This window comes from Monosiga brevicollis, genomic scaffold (assembly GCF_000002865.3).
Source record: "Monosiga brevicollis MX1 MONBRscaffold_32 genomic scaffold, whole genome shotgun sequence".
Lineage (NCBI taxonomy): Eukaryota > Choanoflagellata > Craspedida > Salpingoecidae > Monosiga > Monosiga brevicollis.
This window is the reverse complement of record NW_001865069.1, coordinates 120,550-135,323: the sequence shown is the minus strand read 5'-3', so window position 1 is coordinate 135,323 and position 14,774 is coordinate 120,550. Positions and strand designations below refer to the sequence as shown.

Here is a 14,774-nt window from a genome sequence, read left to right as displayed (position 1 = left end):
GCGTCTTGGATGGTGTGGCGGCAGCAGCGGTGAGGCTGGAGGCTCAGCGAGAGCGCTGCTAGAGAGCCCTGGTTCGGTTGCTCAAGTCGTCAGTTGTGTCAGTGCGACGAGTTGAGGTGCCGGCACTTTTTGGAGCAAGAGGCCACTAACGCTCGGCCATAGCCTTCCGGCCGGGTGCTTTCGTTGACACGGAAGCGCCGGCCTTGAAACCAGGTACGCCCAGACATTCAAGCTTCAAGTGGAGCGTTCCAGGGCGCACGGGCTCTGAGGGAAGCTGCCTGGTCTGCTTCACTTTTTGCCTTGAAGAAAGAAAAAAGGAAGGCGGGTCGAAGAGATGTCGGAAAAGCCACGGCGGCCAATTGGTCCTCCTCTTCGCCTGCCGGCTCCATCTTACATGCGGTTTAGCCCCTCGGCCTTGACTCACATGAACATGTCGTTGGGCCCATATCTGCTTGCTTGCTGTTGTCTAGACGTCGTCAACGTCGTGCGTTGCCCTCTCGGTCGGCCAGAGCCGACGGTTAGAATTGTGACCCGCCTCCCTCAAGACGGCACCGATCCGATGCCTGCCAATAAGAAAGAAGCGACTGTTGGCGCTGACAAGGCGCCAGCGTCCAACTCCACCGTCGAGCCACCCCCACAGATTCTTCATGAGCGATATCGCCTCGAGGAGAAGGTTGACGTCGGTGCAACTGCCATTGTCTACAAGGCGACGGACATGAAACGGAATGCCGTGGTGGCTATCAAAGCCATCGCTTTGAGTCGTCGCCATCAGCTGGACTACGCTGCTGAGGTCAAGATCATGAGCAAACTGCAAGGTCATCCCTTTGTTGCACAGCTTCGAGATCACTTCCACGATAAGCACCGCCTGTATTTGATCATGGATTACATGCCCAATGGTTCCCTCTATTCCCACGTCCGACCAGCCTCGGCATCTGTTGTGACTTTTCGGGTGGCGCATCGCTGGATGAGTCAGTTGGTCAAGGCCGCGCAGGGCCTCGAGGCCTGCGGTATGGTTCACGGTGATATCAAGCCGGACAATTGTCTGATTGACGAGAACAACAATTTGGTGCTTCATGATTTTGGAACGGCTGTGGCGGTGGGACACATTCATCGTGGAGCCTCAATTCCTGGCACTGACATCTACTTGGCGCCCGAGGTCTTGCAGGGCGAGGCCTGCTCCACTGCGCAGGATATCTGGGCCATTGCTCTGACGTGGTATGCTGTTCTCTTTGCGGATCTCCCTTGGGATCGAGCAAGCCGTCGTGACTCTGAATATTCACGCTTCACCCTGACTCGTAAGCTGCCCGGCAAAGCGCAAAACATCCAGCTGCTGAGCCCCAAGCTTCTTGAGCTTTTGGTTGCCATGCTCAACCCACATCCAACCCGGCGACCCACATTGGCTCATGTGGCGGCTTTTCTCAAGGCCAAGCACTCGTGGTTTGTGGACGCTTCCCGTGAGCCTTCACGGGCCGCCGACGAGAGCAAGCGGGCTCTGGAGCCTACAAAACACAACGAGGCTCGCTCACCAAGTTCTCCCAAACCCTCGCAGCGGCGCGAGTTGGCCCCGCCTTATCCCACGCCCCAGGCCTTGCAAGCACCGGTGCATCGATCTAGCACCATGCAATCTCGAGCTCCATCTCGGAGCGCGACAGCCGCTCGCGCTCCGCGCCGCGTCACCTCTTTGGCCACCGATCAGAGGCGGGCGGAAACCATGTATCGTGCAAGCTCATTGCCCATGGCACCCACGGAGCCTCGGCCGAGTACCTCCGAAGGAGGCGGCAGGCCGCGAACAACCACCTTGATCAGTACGCCAGTGGAGACGCCCGAGCCACAACTACAGACCTTGTCACTTTCCGCCGATTCAACGACATTCCGCCGTCTCTCCATGCCGCGGCGTCGACCCCCGCTGGCCCGTGCCTTTGGTAGCACGGTCAGCCATGATGGCACACCCCCGAGTGCTGGCCAAGCTCGGGCAGCTACCAACCGCTCCCTGACTTCTAGGCACGGCGGGCGCCATTCATTGGATGAGGCAGCCATGATGGGCATTGCTCCAACAACGGGTATCCAGGCCACTGTAGTGTAGGAGGGGAGGGGTCCCAGTTTGTGGCCCGACTGGCCCCTATGATGGTCCCTTTTTGCACGTTTTTAGCGGCTATCCCAGGGGCTCACCGACACCAGTGCGTGCCTGAATTTTGCCCCGCCAGCTGCCCTTTGCCTGTCTTGAGTTCTGATGACGTTCTTTTCTTCTTCGTTTTCCCCCCCTTTTTTTCCTTTTTTTTTTTTATTTGATTGAGCCGATGTGCCGAGATTTCTCGGCGCGCTTTTTGTTGAATGAGCGAGTCTGTTTGTTCTTGTTTGAGCGCCCTTTGAGTTTTTTTTTTCTCCGGGGGAGCCCGCTTACCTTGATTTTTCAAAGCCCTCTCCTTCATGTGAAGTGTGGTGTGGTGTACTGTCCCACATGGTGTGTATGTGTCCTGAAACTGTTTTTCAGAATCGACTTGGAACTTGTCTCCCAATGCACCAATCAGAGTCGATCAATGCCTTTCAGACTCAGCCACCCAGCCCGCGGCGCCAACCTTCCAGCCGACCCTCCTCAGTGCTTCGACGCGTAAGAAAGTTCAGAGAGCTTGAGAGCTTGAGAGCTTGAGAGCTTGAGAGAGAGTTTGAGTGAGAGAGTTTGCGGTTTGAGAGAGTCACAGAGAGAGAGAGAGAGAGAGTTTGAGAGCTTGAGAGCTTGAGAGCTTGAGAGCTTGAGAGAGAGAGTTACAAAAGAGCAACAAAACATCCGCATTCAGTTTTTTAAAGGAGAGGGAGAGAGGGAGAGAGACACTCGGCGGAGGAGGATGGCGTTACCGGAGCAGGTGGCCTTTGCCATTGATATTGGTACGGTGCGGGTAGAGGGCTACGGGTGGGGGGGCATGGGCAAGTGGGGGCATGTAGACCATTGAAGCTTGGCAAGCGTGGGATCGGCTGGGTCTTGAAGGCGTGTGGGGCTGTCGCTTGCTTCGCTCACGTGGCTGTACCTAAACTCGCTAGGCGGTTCGCTGGCCAAGGTGGCGTACTTGTCGTCGCACCAGGCTCGGGCTACATCCTTTACACCCTCTCAGCAAGTCAAGGCTGGCTCGCGAGAGGGGGCCGCGGCTGTGGTGGAGCATGACGGCTTGGATATGCCCACGGCTGAGAATGGCACGCGTGACACTTCGGCGAGTAATAGCAGTCGTACCCCGCCCACACCGCGTGGCGATGGGCAGGCTCAAGTCGTGACGCCCGCACTGCGGCGCAGCGAATCGGGTGAGCCTGGCGAGCCATATCACGCCAGCACCCGTGATGTGCAGCAGCCATCGCTCGAGCTGTGCTACTTTGAAACTGGCAACATCCAGGACTGCCTGACCTTTCTCAAGCAGCAGCTCGAAGCTGCTGGTCCAGCCAGTCGCGGGCAGGTCATTCATGCGACAGGCGGCGGTGCTTACAAATACCTTGATCAAATACAAGCCATGTTTGATCTTCCCCTGCGCAAGCTGGGCGAGATGGAATGCCTGGTGCGCGGCGCCAACTTTCTGCTCGCCAACGTGGCAGACGAGGCCTTTAGCTATCGCCACCAAGCTGTCCCACAGCGCGAGTTTGTGCGTAGCCCTTACGAGTTTCCCTACGTTTTGGTCAACATCGGAAGTGGCGTCAGCATTCTCAAGGTTGATGGCCCCGACCAATTTGAGCGCATCGACGGCTCTGCTCTGGGCGGCGGTACTTTTTGGGGCTTGGCCTCCCTCTTGACCCGTGAAAGCAACTTTGAACAGCTTCTCAAGCTCGCCAACGAGGGCGAACCCGCACACGTAGATATGGTTGTCAAAGACATTTATGGCGTTGATACACCCTCTTCTTTGGGCCTAGATCCCGATTTGACGGCCTCTTGCTTGGCCAAGGCTGCGCGCGCTGCCGACCAGGCTGATTCAGAGGAGGCGCGCGCCGCGCTGCGACAGGATCTTTCCGCATCGGTCCTGCAGATGATCAGTTTCAACATTGCTCAGATTGCCTGCCTCAACGCTCGTTTGTATGGCGTCAAGAACGTGTTTTTCGCGGGCTTTTTCATCCGCTCTCAGCCCTTGGCCATGTCTACCATCACCCAGGCCGTGCAATACTGGGGCAAAGGTCAGGTTCGAGCCCTCTTTCTCCGTCACGAAGGTTACCTCGGTAGCGTTGGCTGCTATCTTGCCGGGGATCCAAGCCTGCCTGCCGCAGTCCCGCCCTCTGCAGCTCCCAAAACGGTACCACCCCAGGACGCACCCATCAACCGCGAACGTAAGCCCGTCCGTCTTTCATCGCTGCATCATTCTAGTTCTGGTATCGCCATGACTTGGCCGCGCACGCCAATGCCACCTGCTCTATGCAGGTCGTGGTGGCAGTTTGGTGGAGAACTTTGTGCGCCGCACTGCCCTTCAGCACGCCCTCAATTCGGTGCGTAGCGCTTGACCGGAGACCAAATGATCAATGGCAGCAAAGCGAGACAGCACGCGTGCTGCTCTGTCCCCAAGGCTTGATGTTCTTGTGGAGGGCATCGGGTTTGCTTCAAAGTGTAGGTGGCCTTGGACCTGCGAGCGCACGACCTCCAGCCGTTGCCCTTGCTTGCAGACATTAAGCAATATCATCCAGACACGATCGATTTGATGCAAGATCCCGATGCCAGGTGTGAGCACGAGCGACTGAACCAGGGCCCCGACTGGGCCGGTGAAGTTTGCTGCGCCGCTTGGACTCATGACAGCATTGGCACATCGCAGAACCTATTGGCTGGATTGCTTCACCAAGAGCATTGATCGGGAGCGCGAGCGCGTTCTCAATACGACACACAGTGCGACTAAAGCTGATGCTTTCAAGGAGCATTACCTGCAGCACATGGCCATTCTGCGAGATGATCCCAGGTCAGAGGCTCAACTATTTGACTCCCTTGGCTCGGACCGCCTCCTCTCCACTTCTGCGCTGATTTGCCGGGCATCGCGCTGGCTGTTGCAGTGCCTATGGCGAACTCTCTGTTCGCGTCATCCTCGAACTACGTCAACAGGTGGGTGCGCCAGAAACTCTGTTCTGCACAAGGTCAGGATCACGCTCTTGGTAACAAAACTCACCCCGCGGCATCATTTTATGCAATGGGACTTGGGTAGTGTCTCCAAGCGTTTCAGGTTGCCGATGTGTATGCAGACGTCAAGCAGCGCGAAAATCGCGAGGCGCTGACCTTGCTTCCAGAGTAAGTTGAACTTCATTGTCTTCAAGCTATGACTGAATTTGCATTTGCTGACTTTTGCTGATGTGTTGTCTGATTGTTCTTCGTTCATATCACAGGTGGCTGGCTGAACTGGACGCCGTTTCAATGCAAGAGCAAGGGCGTCTTGTCTTAGAAGGTGCCGTGGCGGGTAACTGCTTTGATTGGGGCGCCGTGGCGGTGGCCGAGCGTCTGGATCGACAGGAGATTCGCTTCAGCGAGGAACGTGCTCGCATTCACAACGGCTCGTGGAGTGTGAATGACGTGGAGGTGTGTGTGTGTGTGTCTGTGTTGTTCCCATGGGTCTGGTTGAGACACTCGGCAGAATCTTTCTTCTGCGGTTGAAGGAGCTGCATTTGTCTTACCCTGGGCCACCTCCTTGTTCAGCGTTGGTTGAAGCGCGCTGAGAAGCACCCTTATCAAAAAGCGGTCCTTTTCGTGGATAATGCCGGTGCAGACGTCCTCCTTGGTGCGTCCACGTTTGACCGTGACTCAGCTCAACCTTACCTTGCGTTGCGCAGCAAAGCTAATTTGGCGTTTTTAATTGGTTGGATGTCGTGATTTTGACGCAGGCATGTTACCGCTGGCACGCCATTTGCTGCTTCGTGGCACCAAGGTTATCTTATCTGCAAACACGCGAGCGGTGCTGAATGACATTACGGCGGAGGAGTTGCGCCTACTTTTGGATCTGGTGGCGACGAAGGACGAGACCATCCGCAATGCCTGGTCTGACGGGTGTGTAAAGCGGACTGTGTTCGGGTTCACATTGACTCGGTCGCGTGAGCTCATGAGTCCTGCCACCTGATTTCCGCTGGTGCAGGCGACTCTGTGTCATGGAAAATGGTTCGGGATCGCCCTGCATTGATTTGAGCCGGGTCCATCGGGAGCTGGCCGAAGCCAGTCAAGACGCAGACCTGGTGGTGATTGAGGTAACTGCGCCCTCTGCCAAGTCTGTGTTTGTGTGCACATAAGCAGAGGTTCTCACGTCGAAAAACCCCTCGATGATAATTTCGTAGGGCATGGGTCGGGCACTGCACACCAACTGGGACGCTCGCTTTCGTTGCGATGTGCTGAAGCTCGCCATGATCAAGAATGCTTGGTTGGCCAAGCGACTGAATGCTAACATGTACGACGTTGTTTGTCGGTTCGATGAAGCGCCCACGCCCAGCGAAGGAGCCTGCTAAAACTTGCCTGATCTCTCGACGACAATCAATGGCTTTGCTTGGATAAAAACTCTGTCCTCTTTCAGTCCTTCCCGCTGATGACCCAGCCTTGATCCAGTTTGAAAGCCTCATCATGGTATCAGCACCGCCTCAGCGACCTCCCCGGATACCCAAAGAACAAGACGCCCCATAAAAAGTGTTTTACTTCTTTTTTAAACTTTTTTTTTCATTCATTTTTTTCTTGAAATTTGTCAGTTGCATCGGTGCCTCGTGTGTGTGTGTGTGTGTGTGTGTGTGTGTGTGTGTGTGTGTGTGTGTGTGTGTGTTGATGGGGGGTGGGGGGCGAAGGCGGCGGGAGGAGGGGGACGATGATGCTGGCTGCTCTTACCTGGGTTATCTTGGTGGTCGTTTTTTTGTCGAGATGGCTGGTTGCTGGGCTGTCTGGCTTGTGGTTGGGGCTGGGGGTTTGATAAGCGAGAGAGCGCGCGCGCGTGTGTGTGTGTGTGTGTGTGTGTGTGTGTGTGAAAGCGGGATCATGTTTGTGTGCTGATCGTCGTCGTTGACGCGCGTGACAACACGTGCTGATGTGATTCGGCGGCGGAAGTTGGCACACGGGGCGCGGCGAGGGGCGGATCGGCTTGATGATGCCAAGGCTTACACGAGGGAGCAGGCCTTGCTTGATTTTGGGCTGCTAATTCGGTCGTTTTCTCAGTCCCGTGATCAATGCTCCGCCTCGCTCACCACGCTCAATGGTGTTTTGGGGGGCAAAGTAGATCTGACCAGAGCGTCATGGCGTCGTCCGTGGAGCGCGATGACCTAGTCTGGGTCAACAACGTGCCGTACAATGTGAAGGAATTCGCCAGCCGTCATCCTGGAGGCAAGACCTTTGTCAGCTTGTATGGTGGCCGCGATGCCACCGATGCCTTTGCCACCTATCATCGACGTACATTTCCTCACAAATCAATGCAGGGCTATGCCGTGCCAAAGGAGGTAAGCCGCCTGGCCAGCACCACGCGTGGCGTCGTCGTCACCACTTTAGCAAATATACAACTCAAATGCTTTTCTTTCTCTTTTTCCAGGTGGCAGCTCAACACGAGCCCGTGGCCTCCTCATCCCTGAGTGAGGATGATCCCGATTTTTTGAACTTGTGCCGCGAGGTCAACGAGTTTCTTCACAAAACGGGGCGAGGCAAAGGTTTTGCTCCACCCGTGTACTACCTCAAGGTGGCACTGATCCTTGTTGCAGCCGTGGTCCTCGAGGTCTCAGTTGTTCGCGAGCCCAACGTATTTTTGGCCGCGCTTCTCGGCTTTGTTTTTGCCCTCATCGGCCTCAACATCCAACACGATGCCAATCATGGCGCTGTGTCTCAGCGTCCTTGGATCAACATTGTTTTGGGCATGACTCAGGATTGGATTGGTGGCAACTCTCTCCTCTGGCTGCACCAGCACACCACGATCCACCACATTGAATGCAACGATCTCGACCATGACCGGGATATGATGGACAACCCTGTCCTTCGCTTTAGCCCCCTTCGTTCTCGTTGGTTCTTCCAATCCCTCCAAGGTACTACTTTGCACCGATAGCGGGTGCCGGCTTGGATCATGCGGTCCCTCATTCGCCTGGCTCAAACTCTCTTCATGCTTTGTGGGCTCGTGCGCAGGCTTTTACTTTCTCGCCCTCGAGGCTGGCTACGCCGCCAAAGTCATCATCGGCGATTGGTATAACCTTTTGCTCAACATGTACGAGGGTGTACCCATCTCGCGTACCGTGCCCGGTTGGCGTTGGTGGTCTTCAGTCCTGGCTCGTATTTGCTGGCTTGTCCGGCTTGTTGCCATTCCCGTTTACCTCCATGGTTGGCAGGCAAGTTGCTTTCGTGCACAGCACATGTTCATCGTGCACGCGCTCGCCTGCACGCGGCCCATTCCCTTCATGTTTCATGAAGCGTTTGACTGGGCGTCAAACTAATGTCTATCGCCTCAACTTTGCTTTGCAGGCTTGGCTACCCAGCTTGCTGGTCCTGGCGACCGTCGGTGGCTTTTATCTGGCCTTCTTTTTCCTGTTGAGCCACAACTTTGAAGAAGTTTATCACGTCATGGATCATCAGGTTCGGCTCGCAGCGATGCAGCAGAGTTGTGCAGGGCGTACAAAGAAGCAACAGTCAAAGCTTTACGCCCAGAGTGATCTCACGAAGCAACCCTTTTGCTGTGTAGCTGGTGCCGGCGCGTGATCCTCTCGGTGAAAAGTCACCTCAAAAGGATACGCTCTTGCGCCGCCAAGTGTTGACGTCTTGCAATGTTGGAGGAGCCTGGCTTGCTCAGCTCAACGGTGGTCTGAACTATCAGGTACGCTTGCGACCTTTCATGGGCAAGAGCAGAAATGATTGTGAAAGGTGCCCAAGGGCAACTCATGGCTGGAATCTTGCTGGGACTCGGGACTGACTGCTACGCCGCTTTCCCCGGCAATTCGATAGATTGAGCATCACCTGTTTCCTCGGGTGCATCACGGTTACTATGCGGCGATTTCGCCCATTGTTCGCGCCTACTGCCGGCGCTTGAACATTCAGTATATTCACTTTGCCACTGTGGCGGAAAATCTGGCGTCTACCTCTCGTTTCCTATCACAGCAAGGGGTCGCACCACAGGTCAAGCCGCGAGCAGCATAGGCCTGAACAGGCAATAATCGCAAGTCTGCCCCTGCCTCAGTGACCACCCGACCATATGTGTGTCTTTGCTCTTGGCTCTTGGAGGACGCAAAATTCCACGCTTTCTTGTCCTGGTGTTTGATTGTGACAGTGGTTGCTGGTGCAATTGGCGCATGTACACATTGCGCTGGTCTCAACAAGGGGATGGTGAGCAAATCGAGTACCGAACACCGATGGTGCTGATTTCGAATTTCTGAATTGCTTGTCGGGTAACGCCGCGTGCCACTGGCCGCGCTCTATTCGGCCGAAGCGCGTGTGTGACGCTGCAAACCGCACAAATCGAAGCATCATCAGCTGTTGACAGGCCGCGCAGGAGCCCACGGAATTTACCAACGCTTCCAGCGTGACAGGGACATACCCGGCGGACGTTGGCCGTGGGCTCGGATGCTGGACTGGTAGGCCCATCGTCCTGCTCGTCCCGAGCGTGGGCTCGAGCGTTGTTCTCTTGCTTCTGGCCGGTAGCAGAAGACGGTGTGGCGTCATTGCTGGGGGAGCACACCAAGATGAGCAGAGCGGCCACCAGGGACAGGCCGGCCGTGTATAGGATGTAAAGCAAAGGGTTGGCGTTTGCTTCGTCAATCCACTCCAATAGCAATTCCTGCCGACGACCACCGTGCAGGTGTGCATGAGGGGAGGGGGGATGACAAGAGGCAGCGAAAGAGGAGGAGGAGGAGGAGGGGGGGTTTAGAATCGAAAGGGAGATGTTGTGCGAGTGTGTGTGAGTGTGTGCGTGCGAAATCTTGGTTCGCCCAGCACGGCACACACCACAATAGGTTCAAAGGGCCCAAAGTGCCATTCACCAGAGCTCTCATTTGTGTGCTTTGGCAACCAGAGTTCGCGAGCCATTTGGTCTGCCTCTGCCTCATCCGTGGTTACGATAAGATTGTCAAAGTGTACATCTGGGGTGATGGTCCAGAGCTCAAACGCTGCCAGGGCGGGTAGAAGCAAATGAGCATTGGCGGCAGGCGAGCAGCAAGCCCGCAAAGGAGCATGAGGCCTACCGACGGCACCGATATCTCGTAGTTTGTCAAATGGCGCCGCGTCCTCAAAATAGTCAGGGTTGGGCAGACGACGAGGTTGCCAGACACCCTGATGAACAGGAAGCACATAAAGAGGGTTCATTTCTCGTCAGAAGAGCCAAGGGTTCATGGTGGCGAAAGACGTCTGGGGGGGGGGGGGGGGGTGGGCATGGAGCGTCTGGGCAGTTCGGGTTTCCATGCCTTGTATGCCGGGTTGGGAATGCGGCGTGGCGTCCAGCGCCCCTGTCAAGTTTGAATGCGTGCAAAACCATTGCATGAGGTGCGAATACTGCTCCAGCGGCGAATCAAAGCCAGTAGGCCACATTTTGGTGGCACGCACACGAAACTGCGGATTGGCAACGGACGGCGCTGTCCAAGGCCCACAGCCATGCATTTCACATTTTGGGTTCGGAATGCGTGGCGACTCCCAAACGCCATCCTCTTCATCGTCCCAGTCCTGCCGAAGAGCAATGCCACGTGAAAGGGACCTCACGTTCTTCCATTGAAGAGCTGGATTTGCCTTGCATCGCTTACCATTGGGCGCTCCGAAGCTGGGTCTGGAATCATACTCGGTTCATTTTCATCCCAAAGCTGTAGTCAAAGTGAATGTTGGCCAGTCAGTCGGACGAGGTAGCAATAGGACCGTTGTGTATTTCGCCTGGTGCCAAGGGACAGACCCACCTCGGGCTTTTGTGCAGTAGGGTCCGGAATATACTGAGGTGCTTCCTCGTCCCAATCAGCTGGCTTTTGGTCGGTGGGATCATCAATCTATACAAGGGAAATTTATGGAAAAATGGGTTTGTGTCACCACGAGTGACTGGGCACCAAGATTGGGCGGGAGAAACCTACAAACTCTTCATCAACCCAATCGGCGGGCTTTTGATCGCTGGGGTCAGGAATTTCGGCTGGGGGCAGAAGCGGGGGATCGCAGTCTTCGCTGCTAGCCATGTCGCCTTGCAACACCTAGTCGCGTGGTGGTCACATTGGCATCAAGCCCGTATGACGATGAGTCTGCAAGACGACGATGATTAAAATTTGCTCACGAGTTTGTTGCAAAAAAAAAAACCCCCCAAACAACCTGCTTGCGGTCGATGCGCAGCGCAAATTCCCCGCTGGGTTTGAGCACTGGTGATGGCAAGCATCAGTGAGTTGCTTGGCGCTGTTGGACGAGATGCTAGGTGCGGTTGAAGCGCCGACATAGGCGGGGCAGCGTACCAAGCGTCACGAGGTGTGTCTTCTTGTCAGTATAGATGAGTTTTTCGACGTTTTCGATGCGGCGGGCATGAACCTCGCGCATCACACCGGTGCGCGGGTGCGGGTAGCGAAAAATAAAGTGCAACTTTGCATCATCTCCACACCTGGATGAGCCCACACAGCGGCGACTTTAAGACTGGATGACAAGTTTTCTCTGGCAAAGCACTGAACAAGGCCACATCAGATTAGAAAAAAAAACCCGAAGAGAGGGACACACGCACTTGTCTGGGCCAAACATGATGGTGAAAGGGGCCTTGTCGTTGAGCTGGGTCAAGTCTGCGGTCGATTCAAGTAGCTGGTCGCCAAGAATTACGATAGCGAGGCACATGAGTTGATGCCAGCGAGTGCTACTGGCGCACGCGGTGAGGAACCTACCTTGATGTATGCGCCGCCACAAACCATGACCTGGCGGAAGCGCACTTCATACTAGGTAGAAGCCGGGGACGATGGCGTGAGAAGGTGAGAGCCATGTGACAGGCGAGTGGTCGTGGCGGGTATACCTGGACAACAAGGGGTAGACCATTTTTGAAGGAAAACGGGCTATCCAAGGCTTTGGCAAGACCATAGTGTTGGTTGGCTCCTTTCATGACCAGCGAACCATTGGACAAGGCCCAGCGACCCGCATACTGCGCAATGTCAGCGCTCGCCCCTGTAGAGTCAATGCCGCGCGAGCAAATTCGGGGTTATTGCTGGCTACAAAGCCCACATGCTTGCAGCTCAATGTTTCTCGCGCTTCGAGCCACTGTTGCACGGGCCAACCTGGCTTGGTGGCCCCGGATCGAGTCCACTGATTCAGGCTGTAGTCCTCAAAGGTCTCGCGCAGCAAGACCGTCTCCTACCCCAAGATGACATGTGTGAGCCGCCATGCTTGACACGCTTGCGCGCTTGCAGACGCAGTTGGCCAGCCCGATCACACACACTTACCTTGGCCCAAACCCCAGCCATTACAAGGCACAACACCCCCCAGATCCAGCCTCGAGGTCCTGCCACCGCCATCGTGTGTGTGTGTGTGTGTGTGTGTGTGTGTGTGTGTGTGTGTGTGTGTGTGGGAATGAGTTTGAGAGAATGAGTTTGAGAGTATTTGAACATTTATGTACATACGGATGTTAAATTACTACATGTGGTGAAAAAAAAAAGTCAGGTATCAAGCGATGTGGTGAACCAAAGTCGAACCATTGACACACTATCACTTACGTCTCTCTCTGTCTCTGTCTCTCTCTCTCAGCGCGCGCAGCGCTCTCACTCTGTGTTTGTGGCAGTGGAGTGCAGTGGAGGCGGCGGTGGAGTGCGGTGGTGGTGGGTGTAGGACTGTGGGAAGGGGAAACGTGTTGGCGGTTTTGAGAGATCCGCTGCTACGAGAGGGCAAGTACGAAAGCCCGGTAGGCGGCCAATTGGGGAACCGGTGCGATGGCGGATCTACTGGATGAGCTGGAGGACGATGAGCCTGAAGGTTCGTGTCGGCGCAAGTAGAGTGACTTGCGCAGCTGTACCCGGTGCGGATCGCACCGTTTTTTTTTTTGTTTTTTTTCATCACGACATGACGCTCACATCTAGCCTCCTGGATCCCTTCCTCTGATCCCATGCATGGTCTACTCGGCAGGTGTCGAGGTGGTGCGAGCAGATGAGAATCCGTTCTCATTCCGCAAGTTTGCAGGGCTCGAGGACTCAAACCCGGGAAGTGGGGAAGCAAGTTTGGCCACGCAAGCTCCGGGCAAACCAACTTTGCAGCCCACTAAGACCAGCGCGCAGACAAAACCTCAGAGCAAGAAGCTGCTATTTGAGGACTCTGAATCCGACGACGAGACAAGCATTCCTGGATTGAGCACTGCGCGCCATGGTGTCCCGGCAAATGGGCAGCAGTCGGGGCAAAAAAAGACGGAGGCAACTGAGAATCCATTTTCCTTTACTGCCTTTGTTCAAAAGTCTGCGACCGTCACCACAAGCTCAGCGATCGCCCCGACACCCAGTCCGACAGTGGCGACGACTCGCGCCAAGTCCTCAGCATCAGCCACCCCCTCGTCGCAAGGCTCATCAAGCACATCGGTAGGCCCCGCGCAGCCTTTCCGTCTTCCCCCTGACGTGTGCTCTTGGATTTTGATAAAGACTCGCATTGTGTCAAACTCATCTGGCTCTGTGAATCATGATCAGAGCTCAGCACCGGTCTTGCCCAAGAACTCAAAACCGCAAGCGACCTTCAAAGAGGATATCAGTGACGACGACGACAACGATAGCTTTGCCGAGAGTCCACCTCCATCTGCAGCCGTTCCGACCACTCTGCCAGATGTGGACGCTGCCTCTCCTGCAGAAGCAAAGGCACCCAAGCGACGGTCGTCCTCATCAGGCGTTGCGTCGCGCGTCCGCGAGAAGATTGCCGGCCTCGAGCGTGAGGTATGTGGAGACCCTATAGCGCCTGGATAGCCCAAGCATCCCCTCCGCTGGCTCTGATGTAACGAGTCTGGTCTTGTGAACATAGGTGGCGGAGCGCTCGGCAGAGCTTGTGCAGGTTAAAGACAAATCACGAACCGTCATCACAGACTTGCGTGCCAAGATCAAACAGCTGCAGACCGAGGCGCAGGCACAGAAGGAGCGTGCCGACGCCGCCGAGGCTCGCTTGCGACGCAAGGAAAAAAAGTAAGAGCGCTTGCACATTTCGCTCCGAGCGACTTTGAAGATTTTGATCAAAGGCAAACAGGCCCATGACGTTTGACCTTCTGCGATGACCCCTGGCTTTGCTAGAGATGCCGAAGAGCTACAGGCCATGCAACAGTTTGCCTCCGCTGCGGAAAGCAATTTGGCTGCCAGTGTGGTTTGTGGCTTGGCTTGATCGCTTCAAATGGCATCCACCTCCCATTTATGCTATATTCTTCTTTCCCCTGATAGCAACGCGCTGTTGACGCTGAATCTCGAGCGGCGGCCCTCGAAGCTGAGCTTTATGCTGCCCGCCAAGTACGTTGAAGAGGGGGTTCTAAACTTGCCAAGGCAGTTACCAAGCCCGTATGTTTCGACATTGACCCGCGGAATGAATTTGCTGAATAGGGGCTGCCCACGCCGGCCATGGAGTACCTGCACCATGTGTGCCAACAGCTTGAGCAGATGGGCCAGGAGGCGGCCACCGAGCTCCGGTGCGTTGTGTGCACCCCGTGCAGCTTGGCCACTAGCCCTTTGCAGTGGTTGCTGACCTGATGCCGTGCATTGGGATAGCTCGCTGGGCACGAAGAGCCAAAAAATGCAGACGATGATTCGGCTGATGTCACAAGTAGGGCGCTTAGACACCCCTGTTTCCGACCCAGCCTCATCATGAAGCATAAGATAAGGACTAGGACAGACTCGCTTTTTTCTCGGTTGAACCCCGCACAGTTGAAGTTAAGATGAGATCCAATCGGTTG

The 14,774-nt window shown here is 55.5% G+C and overlaps 4 protein-coding genes across 4 annotated transcripts; 3 read left to right on the top strand and 1 right to left on the bottom strand.

Annotated features, from left to right (window-relative positions):
- Window positions 1–334: 334 nt before the first annotated feature.
- MONBRDRAFT_11801 (uncharacterized protein) lies at window positions 335–6,435 on the top strand (the record flags this gene model as incomplete). The annotated part of the gene is made up of 10 exons (XM_001749651.1): window positions 335–2,060; window positions 3,037–4,296; window positions 4,757–4,913; window positions 5,005–5,053; window positions 5,172–5,236; window positions 5,332–5,521; window positions 5,639–5,720; window positions 5,824–5,986; window positions 6,072–6,180; window positions 6,268–6,435. The coding sequence occupies 10 exons, from the start codon at window positions 335–337 to the stop codon at window positions 6,433–6,435; spliced, it is 3,969 nt and encodes a 1,322-aa protein (XP_001749703.1).
- A 768-nt stretch (window positions 6,436–7,203) lies between these two features.
- On the top strand, window positions 7,204–8,379 carry MONBRDRAFT_11800 (uncharacterized protein; the record flags this gene model as incomplete). The annotated part of the gene is made up of 3 exons (XM_001749650.1): window positions 7,204–7,404; window positions 7,494–7,977; window positions 8,075–8,379. 3 exons carry the CDS (start codon window positions 7,204–7,206, stop codon window positions 8,377–8,379), a joined length of 990 nt encoding a protein of 329 aa, XP_001749702.1.
- Window positions 8,380–9,351: 972 nt separating this feature from the next.
- On the bottom strand, window positions 9,352–12,384 carry MONBRDRAFT_29170 (uncharacterized protein; the record flags this gene model as incomplete). Its single annotated transcript, XM_001749596.1, has 15 exons — window positions 9,352–9,378; window positions 9,474–9,713; window positions 9,881–10,041; window positions 10,117–10,204; window positions 10,475–10,591; window positions 10,669–10,725; window positions 10,816–10,902; window positions 10,984–11,097; window positions 11,213–11,259; window positions 11,350–11,492; window positions 11,610–11,683; window positions 11,764–11,814; window positions 11,889–12,037; window positions 12,148–12,223; window positions 12,313–12,384. 15 exons carry the CDS (start codon window positions 12,382–12,384, stop codon window positions 9,352–9,354), a joined length of 1,503 nt encoding a protein of 500 aa, XP_001749648.1.
- Window positions 12,385–12,795: 411 nt separating this feature from the next.
- Window positions 12,796–14,571, top strand: MONBRDRAFT_29169 (uncharacterized protein; the record flags this gene model as incomplete). The annotated part of the gene is made up of 7 exons (XM_001749649.1): window positions 12,796–12,838; window positions 12,989–13,431; window positions 13,492–13,776; window positions 13,862–14,019; window positions 14,125–14,194; window positions 14,269–14,334; window positions 14,425–14,571. The coding sequence occupies 7 exons, from the start codon at window positions 12,796–12,798 to the stop codon at window positions 14,569–14,571; spliced, it is 1,212 nt and encodes a 403-aa protein (XP_001749701.1).
- Window positions 14,572–14,774: the final 203 nt, after the last annotated feature.